The following is an 11,822-nucleotide window of genomic DNA, read 5'->3' on the forward strand; positions in this document are numbered from 1 at the left end:
ATTCCCACAGCAATGGAGCCCCTGGGAACTCCTCTGGGAGCCCCGTAACATGAAGCTTTGGAAGAGTAAAGGCAGGGAAATTAATTCAGTGATACTCCTCCAGCTGTTTCTTTTAAGGCAATTCCATTGATGCAAGTTCTCGGTCAGCTTAAGTACATCTGAACAGATGAGATGTGGGGCTTCATGCTGCTTTTGTAGGCTCCCTGGAGAAGAAACTCAGCCTGTTCTGCTGGCAAGAGGCAGCTGCATTCAGTCTAGTTTTAACTCACGCTGAGTGAGGTGTAAATCCCTATATGATAAGAGTGTTACCATGTGCAACGATTTAACGTGACTAATGGTAAACTGAAGAAGCATAAACAACGAGCTAGGCTCAAGTTTAAAACTTAACAAAAAAACTCAGATTAAAAAAAAACAGATGAAAAAGATTGATTTCTATGCTAAACTGAAAAATGAAAACAAATGCAGTTATTTTACTAGTTTTTTCTTAACAGATGCTATGACTACAAAGGACAAAACCCCTTCCTAAGTTCTCAGCCAGACCTGGTCCCAGCACACTATAACCCATAGTTATTCCCATCCTTCTGCAGAGATGTGCTGTTTCCCTTCCAGTTGTGCTCTCCTAGTTTAATAAATACCCTTGGGCTGACCCTGGACAGAGGCCACCAGAGCAGTGCAGACAGCTGATGTAACTGATTTCCACTACACTGAGAATCAGTACTTTTCCTCTCTCCCCCTGCATGTTTGAGCTCCTGTTCAACCTCTGCTGTCACGTGTGGAATAGCAGCAAGTGCTATTTGTGAATGGATGTGCAGCTCTCAAACCCACATGGTTTATCTACCAGAGAACCACCCAGCAAGCACTGAAAGCAAATAGCTGTCAAGAGGGGAAGGGAGCCCACGGCAGATCAGAGCTGACTGTAAACCCTTGTCAGCCTTGCCAGAGGAACAGCCCAGACATCCTCTCTGAGACTCCCCCCTCACCTTCAGTATTGCTGACATCTGTGAAGTCCTGGCTCTGCATTATTTTCTCCACTATATCATCAGCATCGATCCTGGTGTCATCCACTCGGGTAGGGTGACTCTCCACTGAATCCTTTTTCCTTCTGAGGGGAGAGGAAACACAGGGAGAACTTACTCAGCTTTTCAAGACACAGATTTTCACATGCAGTCCCACTTCTCTTGGCACTGATCTCCTCCTCAGCGGCTACAATCCGATCTACCGCTGCACAAAAATCAAGGAGTAGGTTCTGTCTCTCCCTCCCAGAGAAGGGTCTCTGCTCCGCAGTTACTCACCGGGAGGGTCTGTCCAGCAGAAGGGCCGGTCTGGGGGGGCGAGGTGGCTTCTCTAGTTTGTGGTCCCGCTCTCCCTCAGGACACTCCACTGTCATGCTGAGCCCTCCGGACGCGCTGCTGCTGGTGGACGTGTTCCGGCGGTGGGTCAGGTCGGACATGCTGGAGGAGCGGGAGTGCTCCGTGCTGTAACCTGCAGACACAGGGTGATCACAATCCACACCTCCCCCCCACTTCCTGGCAGCACAGCTAACGGGCAGGGCAGCTTCACACCAGCGTTTCTGCTCCTGCACACAGAGGTTTAGACATAAATCTGCGAGCTCGCCTGCAGAGACTGAGCAGGAGGCTGGTATTACAGAGCAGGTGAGAGATGGCTGCAAGGCACTCTCACAGGGATTCATTGCAGGGAAGAAAATGCATGTGGCCAGTGCTGGCAGAGCTGTGTGGATCAATGGTTACCAGAGATCTTGGACTGCTGGCTGGCGTAGCTGGAGTTCCGCGAGTGCCCTGAGTGGAAAACTTCCTCTGGGCTGGACAGGTTCTGATCCGGTTCTTCTGGGACACCTGCCAAGGAACAACAGGACACTCTGCTTACACCATAACCAAGCCAGAGCACTGTGCCCCGATCAGCTTGGAGTGGAGCCTGATCTTGGGATGCCAGATCAAGGAAAGGACAAGTCTGCTGGCAGAGCCCTGCTGTCCAGGCCACACAGAGCTTAGGAACACCTGGGGAGTAGTGAAGACCACAACGAGCTTCTCTGTCAAGTTTATCACTAACCCTAGCATCCAGCACCTGAATTTACAGACATCTCTGAGGGCTTGTAGCACCTAGAAGGATGAGTAGTATCTGAAGCTATCCCTTGATAAAAACATTAAGATCAAGAAAGCATCAGATGGCCACTGGCAGTGAAGTGTTACAACCTCTGTTTGGGTGCTTCTGTTACTTCATTTCCCCCTCTATTACTTGTGAGAGAGCCTACACCATTTAAATCTCTGAATTTGATACAGAAACCTCAGTGTAACCTCTGCTCCTCTGCTATGACCCTTGCTTGTCTCCTGCAGGAAGCTTATCCAGAAGCCCACAGATGTAACACATTAGCCAGCTTTTTAAGAACAACACTTGCACCTTGTGCTCAGTCGCTGAGGTGATGAGACTCGAGTGCTATTTTGGTGCAGTGTATGTGCCTGCACATTTGGAATGCGCTGGGAAGGAAAAAAAAAAAAAAAAGGCAATGTGAAAATGCAGCGTCCTTGAAAACGGGCTCATGCAGAAGCCAAAGAACTGCATCAGCAGCTGGAACAAGGCCATTAGACCTCAAACCAACCTCTAAAACCTTCAGAGGAACTTTTCTAGAAGATAAGTCTGAGCAACAGAACAGCTGACTGGGGAACAATGTTGAGTGTCATTGAATACAGTGGAAAGCAGGGATGAGTGCAATGCATGAATTATTAAATACCCAGCAGTAACAAATTGCTTTATCTCCTCTAACAGGAATATGCACGTGGCAGAGGCTCATCCTTCCTCTCCTCAGTTACACTTAGATGGTTTTGTTTTTCTCTATTTTTCTTAATGAGCAGTGGGGTTGAGGATGGGAAAACATAAAAAATTAAAGATTTTCTGTGCTTGCAACTGCTGGGAAAAAACAAAGGAGTGTCCAGACAGAGCCAAATGTTGCATGGCTCCAGGATGGGCATTCATACCCGAGCTGAGAATGGCAGTTCTTGGCTTGGTCTGGCGCACAGAGCCGATTGTGGAGGAACTGCTGCTGCTTGTGGTTCCCTCTCCCTTGCAGGTCAGCTGCAGGGTAGAGTCCTGCCCTGGTATGGTGATGGATTTGGCAGTGGAAGGAGGCCTGTAATCAGAAGAAAAAGCAAGTTTCCGAGGTAAATTAAGGCAAAGAGGAACCATTCAATCATTTATGCAGGACAACAGGCTCAGAGCTTGCACTATGCTCCAGAACACCAACCAGAGCTGCCCTTTCCCCCCCCCAGCACGTGTCCAGTTGGCTTCACAAACAGGAACCAGTTGGCTGTTGTATCACTCTCAATTCCAGCTCCCCTTTCTGTTACACCTTTCTGACCCAGGGGCCAAAACGAAACCTTTTATCCCAGCAACCCCACCCCACTATGAGAGCACTTTTACAACGATCAAATAACCTTTTCCTTTTATAACTGACGATTAAACTACTTTTCAGTGAGACTAAAGTGTTTTTCCAGCTGTCAAAATTATTTTTCTGGTTATTCTGTGTGCTCCCAACATCCCTTTGTAAATGCTGGCTGCAGGGCAGAGCTGTGAGTGCCTGGAGCCCCCTCCCTTCCTCCAGAAGTGTTTTTGGGTGGAAGCCACAGCATGTGCAGCGTGGCAAAGTGAATATTCCTGTTGGAGCCATAACCTCCCTGTAGCCTGAAGTCTGAACTGGAATTAATGGATCATATTATGGCTTTTAAGTGAGGAGAGAGAAATAAAAACTTTTCTTTGTCTCACTTGAAGCTCTGAAGAAAGATGCTACCTTTGCTGTATTTTGGGAGAGAAAATAAAGCACTGAGAATATTTTGTGTGGGCAGGCAAATGGCTGTGAAGGTTCCAGGAAACCCCTAGCATGCCTTCACCAGGAAAAAACCTCCCTAATCACGTTATCAGTGATTTACATGCACACAGGTGCTGTGGGGACTTTGCTTCACAGGTTTGTAAGGCTTTTACAGCCTTAAGTAAGCAAAGCTTACTCCTGCTCAGCCTGCTCTACCCCCCTTGGTGACCCCCAGGAGGAGAAGGTTCAACCAAGCCCTGCAGAAAGTCAGTGCTTGGAAGTGATTTCCCAGCACAGTTTAATTCCTGCCTATCCCCCTAATGAGTGCCATTTACCAGAAGCTCTACTGATCAAGGACTATTCCACATGCAAAGCTTCTATTTTTAGGCATTTGCACATCATCAACATATAAGGAAAAGTGGGAATGACTGCAAAAAATCCTTTAAGAAAATTAGGAGGTTTGACTTTCAGACAACCTACTTATATTAAATGGATATTTATATCCAATTCTGTATAATTTTCAGGCACTCTAACAGTAGGACTTGCTTCCATAGCAAAGGAACAACAGGTATTTTTGTCAGACATATTATTTTCAGACATCCTAGTACCCCAGATTTAAAACATCTGTTACTGCTACAAAATTATGGTTTAAGGTATCCAAAACTTCTTTGTTACACTTCCTTCTGAAGCAGAAATTCTTTGGATTCAGATGACATTGATTTTGGGCTTGAACGTCTCAGGAAACACTGCAGCACCACGAAAAGCCATTCACAAAACAAACCTCCCAAAAATTATGCAGCATTTTATAACACAAATGCAAGCTAATTTATAAACACTTCAAGCTAGCTCCTAAAATTAGACTTTTTAGCCCAGGAGACCACTGCTGCAAGAGATGGCCTGAAGGTAAAGCTTTCTTCTCTCGCACTGCTGGGAGTCAACACCAAGTATTTCTGTGGGCACGTGGCAGCCCTGCTGTGTGCAGTCACACACCTTCCAGCACCCCACAGCAGGGCTGGGACTGCAGAGCCCTGTGACACCACACTGCAGTGTAAGAGGAGATGCTGCCAGGATATTTGTTAGTTGATTCACCAACAATTCTTTAAGCAGCAAAACTGCTTCGCGGCTTAACTGTATTTATTCTTTCCTATCTTAATGCATTAAAAAAAGAAAAAAAATCACACATGACTGCAATTTCTCTGCTAACGCAAATTGTGAACGCGCTAGAAAAAAAAAAATTAAAATGTTTTAGCCTTGCAGTATTTTTGTTGCTGTTTCAATCTGAGATCTTTATCCCGCACGATATGTGCTGAAGCATGTCCATTTCCAAGACTGTTTTCTTCAGTGACCTTTCTCCTCTTGGAGGTCAGTGAAACCAAACCCAGAGCCATGAGAAATTCTACCCTTCAGCAAAACATGGAGTTTGTCAGCAGCATCTACTGGTTTCCAAAACCTAAACTCACGCTTGCAGGGAAGATACTTTGCACAGCAATAATCAAACTGGGAAAGCCAGAGCAGAGAACAAAACCGATCAACAGCACAGGCTGGATACACTTTTCTGGCTGATTCAAACAGTTTTAAGCTTTTCCCTGTACTTCCCAATATCAAGGGCATTATTTTTCCTCCCCTATATCAGTTTTAGTCTCCAGCAGAGAACTGCAAAAGGAACGGGTGTCCCAGTCTGCTCAGAAACTCACGTTTTAAAGCAGGGATCCCCCGAGAGCAGGGACATTCCGATGGTGACCTGGAGAGGGGACACAAGGAACGTTGTTAGCAGTGTTCCTCACTTCACAACAGCCACGGGGTCAAGGGCTGGGTGTAAAGATTAGCAAGATCCAGCTCCTTTCCAAAGGAAATCAGCTTCAGGGATTTGGCAAGGTATTTCCCTCCCTGCCCCAAATCCCTGGCATCAGGCACTTCAAGCGGCTCAGCAGGACACCAGTCTGGCCACCCTGACAATGCATTCAGAACCTCCTCCCTCCCTCCTGTTCCTGGTTTCTTTGATGACAGAGAACACTCTTAAAGGTCATCGCTTGGCCAAATCGATGCCAAATTATCAAAGGGCAACTCTGATAATGGGAAGCTTCCCAAGTCAGTCCAGCAGCACAAAAGCAAAATCCTGTCCCTGCACACTCACAGGGCCTTCTCTCGGGTCTGGCACTGCACTCTGGTTGTGATCTTCCCCAAATTCAGTCACAGCACTTCAGCTGTGGCAGCAGCAGCTGCTGTACCTTTAGGATGGAGTTGTCCTGTCGGGTGTTCTTGGTATCATATCCTTCCAGCAAGCAGCAACGGACAGTGGATCCAGAGCCCGCAAATTCTGCCAGATTTAGATCAGCAAAGCCCAGCTGCAGCCACGGAAACAATGGAGGGGAATGGGAGAGAACAAAGGTTACTCCATAAAGGGATACATGGTGTCATACAGACCAAAAAAAGAGAGAGCATCTGTGAGTAAGGGCAGAAACGGGACTGGTGGCTGTGAAGATCCTCTGTTCCTGAGGATGGGCAGGGTCACATTCCTAATCCCAAGTCAGACAGACATTGGGAGGCCTTCAGGAAGCCAAACCTCCATGGAGGAAGGGCAGACAGCGGTGGTGCTGGCCAGGACAGTGTTAACCAGCCCACGGCCGTTGCATAACCAAGGACATGGAAGGCACTAGGTCAACGATGTGGAAAAAACAGAATCACACATACACAAACATAATAAGGCACTCTTTGTATTGGGCCATCCCAGAATGCAGTGGAGCATGTGAACCAGGAGATGAAAGGATATTGTTACAGAGGAAAGTGACACCATCCTGAAAAAAAAAAACAACTGAGATTTCGGCACAGGGAGCTGGAAGCCCAGAGCCATGGAACAGTGCATGTGCCTCACCCCTCAGAGGCAGTTGCTGGGCTGAGGAACTCCTGGAGCAAAGCCTCAATGCTGCTAAGGCTTAACCAGCAAGGGGGATGTTTGACAGGCAGAAGGGAAGAGAAATATTTGAAGAGATTTACTTGTGAGCTCTCTAAACCTCCTCTAACAAAGGGGAAGCAAATAGGGAAGGTGACAGAAAGCTGAAGACCACAGGTAAATTCAAAGAGGACACTGATGCCTCCAGAGCAAACACAAACACAGTGAAGAGTACCTTTGTTTTCCTGCCCTAGTAACACAGTGTTTCAAAGAAAAAGTTATAGCTTCTTTTATGCAGAGCTTTAGCAATAGTCAGCTGTGCCTCATCTAATCTGACCAGGAAGAGATGCTGCACCCCACGTTTGGCCAAACCACCCAGGCACGGAGAGTTTGCGTCACTTCAGCATCCAGGTCAGCTCCCAGGAGAACACAGAGCACAGGTGGAGCAGCAGCAGGTCATTCCATGCACTGCAGAACATTCCTCCTGCCCTGGTGTTGACACAACTGGACGGGGAGCCCCAACAGTAGCACCATCCTACGGAAATGTGGTGCTCTGTCAACTGTGGAAGCTGATAGGGAGTCAGAGCACAAACCACAGCTGCTGCCACAGGAACCCTGGCTCCCACTGCTCCAAATCAGAAGTCTAAACCACAGTCTGCTCAAGATACATGATTCAGGGGGGAAACAGCACCAACACTGGCATAGCTGCTTCCTCCATCCCATTCTCAAAGGGGAACTCCTGATGGCAAATGAAAAAAAGATGTGGGATAGAGAGGGAAGCTTTCATTAACAAAAAAAAAAAGAAGGTAAAACATAACCCAACTTTTCTCCCTCTCTTCTCCCTTCTTAACAATTCCCTTAATGCAGGTGTTTCTTCAGCCCTTGCTCTAGAAATTCCTCTATCTCTTCTAGCCAAGGGCTATGCTGCTTTCTAATTATTCACCAATAAGGGGAAAAACAGTGAATTTTTATCTCTTGGAGATAAACAGGACAGGAAAAAGCCACAGAAGGAGCTGCAATCCATCACCCTGACAAAGACACAGCACAATCACACTAGGAGAACAACGTGGCACAGGAGTGGCCCAGACCCAGTTCCTTTTTCTGCCACCACAGCACTAACTTCTTTAAGAAGATCGACATCAGAGTGTGGGAGAACCCTCCAGTGACCACGGTGTGCTGAGGTCAGAAGCTTTTTCAGGAAGCAGACTCCCAGTATATAGAGGAAAGATCCCTTAACAAAAGGATGTTTTCAGATATAACCTTTCAGAATAGTTTCCTCAGTTTTCCAGCCAGCTGATGGTGTTTCTTCCAGCTCAGAGGAAAGAGTTTCCGCTTTATCAGTCCTTCCTGTCGTCTTCCGCCCCATAACCCCTGACACCGAGGTGACATTCACGTCAAACCCAAAGGTGTGCAAGTCAGTGGAAACTCTGCCTGGAGCACAAACAGCTCCATCACTCTCAGCCTCTACAGGGGGCATTCACAAGTTGCATTATCCTCTACATCTGCTGCCACGATTCGAGCAGTTTTCAGCTGAATTAAGACAGGTCCAAAAGGTGTGGACTTATTTTGGCTTAAAATGGGAAAATAGATGCGTGGACAGACAAACACCACAGACTTCTGCTAGAAACACTGGGAAGCCCAAATCAGTCAGTCCTGTCTGGAATAAGCCTGGTCCATAGGGCAAGACTGCAATCAGTGTGACATCCCTTGTGTCTGAGCTGCTGAAACGCTCAGATCATCTTTTAGGAGAACACAGTTTTCTTCACAGAAGACCAAGCAAGACACCAGCCCAAGAGACGAAAAGAACATGAGATTTGGTCTCCAGTTCTGGGCTGGAGCAAGGAGGTCTCTTTTAAATGCAACTAAACATAACTGAGCAAAAAGGAAGTAGGTTAGAACATGGCCTGAATAAGAGCCCAGGTTAACTCCACCATGGAAACATGCCTCCAGGCTTCCTTTAATTCTGCATTTTCAAACACTGTGGAAGCCTTGAGGATGGACACTGCGGGAGGCACAGACTGATGGATTTACTATGTCTCAGAGGCATGTCTCTTCCTCCAGCTCTGCTGCTCTCCCTGGACAGGCAGCTCTGCAGAATGAATTATCTCCCCACAGCGTGAATTTAGTGAAAGAGAAACTGATGGCCCTAGAGATCATGCCCTAATTAGCAATTAAAAAAAAACGGTGTGGGCAGCCACACTGCCCTGTCTCACATAGCACAGCAGTTCACAGGAGTGCAGTGCACCCTTCACAACCAGTTGCCTCCATGGTCTCAAAAAGGATATTGATGAGAAGAAATTCTTAAAGGGCTGTGCGTGACCTGAGCATCTGTTTATTAGAAACCAGCAGCAGTGACTCATTTTCAAACAAACATGATTTTGGGCACTGTGTGAGCTCAGCTTCTAAGCCAGCATTGTCTCTTGATCCAGCACAAGGCATAGAAGGGGGTGGCCCATTGTCTGTTCCATAGCAGAGGCAAGAAAATGAGGAGGAAACAAACCAAAACTAAGATTCCTGCTGGTCCATTTGGTTTTTGCCCCAGTGTCTCCTGTGCTTTGGCAGGCAGTGATTCCTGCTGTAGGTTTCTGCCTGCACTCACAAGGCAGTGAGGTGCCTGCCCCAGCCCCAGCTGGCTGCTGTGTTCTGGAGAACAGAACTGGAGTCTGTGTTTCTTTATTAGGGAGACACTGCCAGAAGCCAGAGAGTTCACATCTGACTCAGAACTTCCCCAAAGCTTGAGGACATGCAGATCATCTTCCCAACCCCCGTCTCAAATCCACATCCAGTGCAATCTGGATCCTGTCCCAGCAAGGGATTTTTTTGGGAACTCTCTTAACTCAGGCTTAAACTCAGAACTAATCTGCATCTCTCCAGATTGCTTCACTCAGCAGCCACTGGTTTCTAATGGGTGTCAAGCACTAACAGGAGACAAGGCCATCACCACTCTGCTACATTTGCCACATTTGCCCTTTCTGTGCTCTTACCTTTGAGTAGGTTTTTCCGCCCTTCAGCTCCTATAATGGGAGACAAAACAAACAGGAAAAGCTGCTATTATATCTGCTGGAGAAACAGGGGGAAAGACACTATTCAGTCCTGGAATCTGCTCTCAGGATTCAAAAATCTCTGCCTCTCAAGAGCTACCACGACCCCGGTTGCTCCCACACTCCATCAAGTACCCTTGCTGGACAGAGAGGCTCCATTCCAGCACATCCTGGCCCAAACAATCCTTTCCTTCCCACCACAGTCCCTGCAATTTTTCTTGCTGACAAAAAGCACCCAGTAAGCAACACCAGTGCACTGGTGGTACTACCTGCCAGGAGCAGAAGCTGGATGCTCACCTTACGGACAGATACTCGGCAGATGCAGGGGTCCAGGAGTCCTGTGGCGGGGTTGGCACTCATTTTACACACAAAGGTGAATTTCTTTTTCCAGCGGACACAGTTTTCCTGAACTTCCTCTCTGTGAGAATGAAAAAAAAAAAAAACAAACCAACAACAAAAACATTATTCAAATAAAAGTACAAAGCCAAATCAATCTTGACTATTAAGTATCTTTTTTTAATGACTGGCATATCCTGGCCTGTAAAGATCCTGCACAACATAGCTTGGTCCACACCACCCGAAACTGCGCCACACAAGGGTGTTACGTTACCATTAAGCTTTTTACTAGTCAATACAGGTAAAATCCACCTAGGTTACAGGCAGACTAATCATCTCATCAGCAGAATTTGCCTTTAAAACTCTCACAAGCTCTCTGACATTTCCTGCTTAGCCAGTTTAGCTCATTCACCGTCCGGCCTGGATGGAGCCAATCTCTGTAACCCAACTGGGCTGAAGGTTCACAAGCTTATCTCCCTCCAGCATGTCTGTTTGTACAGCCTCTGCGCAGTGAACGTGCTGTGTGTCCTGGATGGCTTGTCCTTCCCTGCCTCTCATGCTGGGAGGAAGCCAGTGAGGACAGCCAGCTCGAAGGAAGACAAAAACACGTGTGGAAATGCTCCTGGGTTCAGGCAGGCAGGGCCATGCCAAGCAAACATTGCGCTTCAAATCATGTGGGGGGGTTCAGATGTAAAGCAGTTTCTGCCAGAGAGGAGGTGGTTTTGCTTGCACAGTTTCTGAGCAGCCTATCCTAAGCTCCAGGGCGAGTGGAAAAGCACATGGCTCCTGCCTGAGCCCGCAGGAGGAAGAGAAGATGCCTTCCCGAGCACAGGAATCACTTCAAGTATAGCTCTGGCTGCTGCAGAGCCCTCAGGGGAAGCTGGATTTCACCCTTCAAAAGGAGCCTGGAAACAAGGCGTGTGGGTCCTCCTACAGAGCTCTGGTTTGCCCACTGAGCCTCTGCAGGACCTGATCCATTTACGGTTCGGAGCTTGGCCCTCAGCCAGGTCAGTTCTCAGAGTAATGAGGCTGGGGGGGAGGAAGGGAAGGCACTGCTGACAGCTGCGAGCAAGCGAGTTTGCATCTCGCTCTTATCTCTCCTCCTAGCACAGGACTAAGGGGCAAGGGCACTCGATAAACTGTTTGCTTTAGCAGGGAGAGGGAGGCTTCCCACCAGCTGACCCGGGCACGGTGCAGGCCAAAGGGATTGGTGGCAAAGGGGAGAACAATCAGCCTTGGCAGAGCCTCAGATCTCCTCCTGGGAAGGAAGGGGCAGAAGCTCTAGCCCAAGCAGCCCTTCTGCAACCTCGAGCTGAGCCCAACAGGACAAAGCCAGGGACTGGATCCTAAGCCAGAAGGTCCCTGATGGTTCTCTGAGACATTGTGGTACTGAATCTGCTGGCCAAGACACAGAGAACAGAAAAGGAGTCACTGACAAATAACTGAAACCTGTAATCCTCTGTAATGCAGATAAAGGCTGATCATCCCTGTTTAAAGCAAGAGAAAACAGAAGGCAGCAATTCTTTCAAGGCAGAGAACTTAAACCCCTTCCAGACAGAACTCAGGCTTGTTATTGAAGTCAGTGAAAAGTGAGACATCTAAGTGCCAAAAATACCTTTGAATCTGGGATTAATTCAAGATGAGATCTGGTTCTCATTGCTCCACTCAACTCACTCCAGCTCTTTCAGACAGGAGAAGAAACAATTCCAGAGGGAATAAAAAGGTTTTGCCTATAATA

The 11,822-nt window shown here is 47.6% G+C and overlaps 1 protein-coding gene across 1 annotated transcript in view; it reads right to left on the reverse strand.

The window, feature by feature from the left end:
* The window catches only part of FAM102A (family with sequence similarity 102 member A), a 38,172-nt gene that overhangs the window by 6,412 nt on the left and 19,938 nt on the right, over window positions 1–11,822 (reverse strand). The window contains exons 3-10 of the mRNA XM_027877843.1: window positions 10,046–10,166; window positions 9,692–9,721; window positions 6,046–6,162; window positions 5,512–5,558; window positions 2,991–3,142; window positions 1,749–1,853; window positions 1,293–1,482; window positions 981–1,102 (exon numbers count right to left, since the gene is read on the reverse strand). Coding sequence (XP_027733644.1) covers window positions 981–1,102; window positions 1,293–1,482; window positions 1,749–1,853; window positions 2,991–3,142; window positions 5,512–5,558; window positions 6,046–6,162; window positions 9,692–9,721; window positions 10,046–10,166 — 884 coding nt within the window. The remainder of the gene's footprint in view (window positions 1–980; window positions 1,103–1,292; window positions 1,483–1,748; window positions 1,854–2,990; window positions 3,143–5,511; window positions 5,559–6,045; window positions 6,163–9,691; window positions 9,722–10,045; window positions 10,167–11,822) is intronic.

The sequence above is a fragment of the Empidonax traillii genome, unplaced genomic scaffold (assembly GCF_003031625.1).
Source record: "Empidonax traillii isolate 1590-97213 ecotype Southwest subspecies unplaced genomic scaffold, ASM303162v1 scaffold34:size3740991, whole genome shotgun sequence".
NCBI classification, from domain to species: Eukaryota; Metazoa; Chordata; class Aves; order Passeriformes; family Tyrannidae; genus Empidonax; species Empidonax traillii.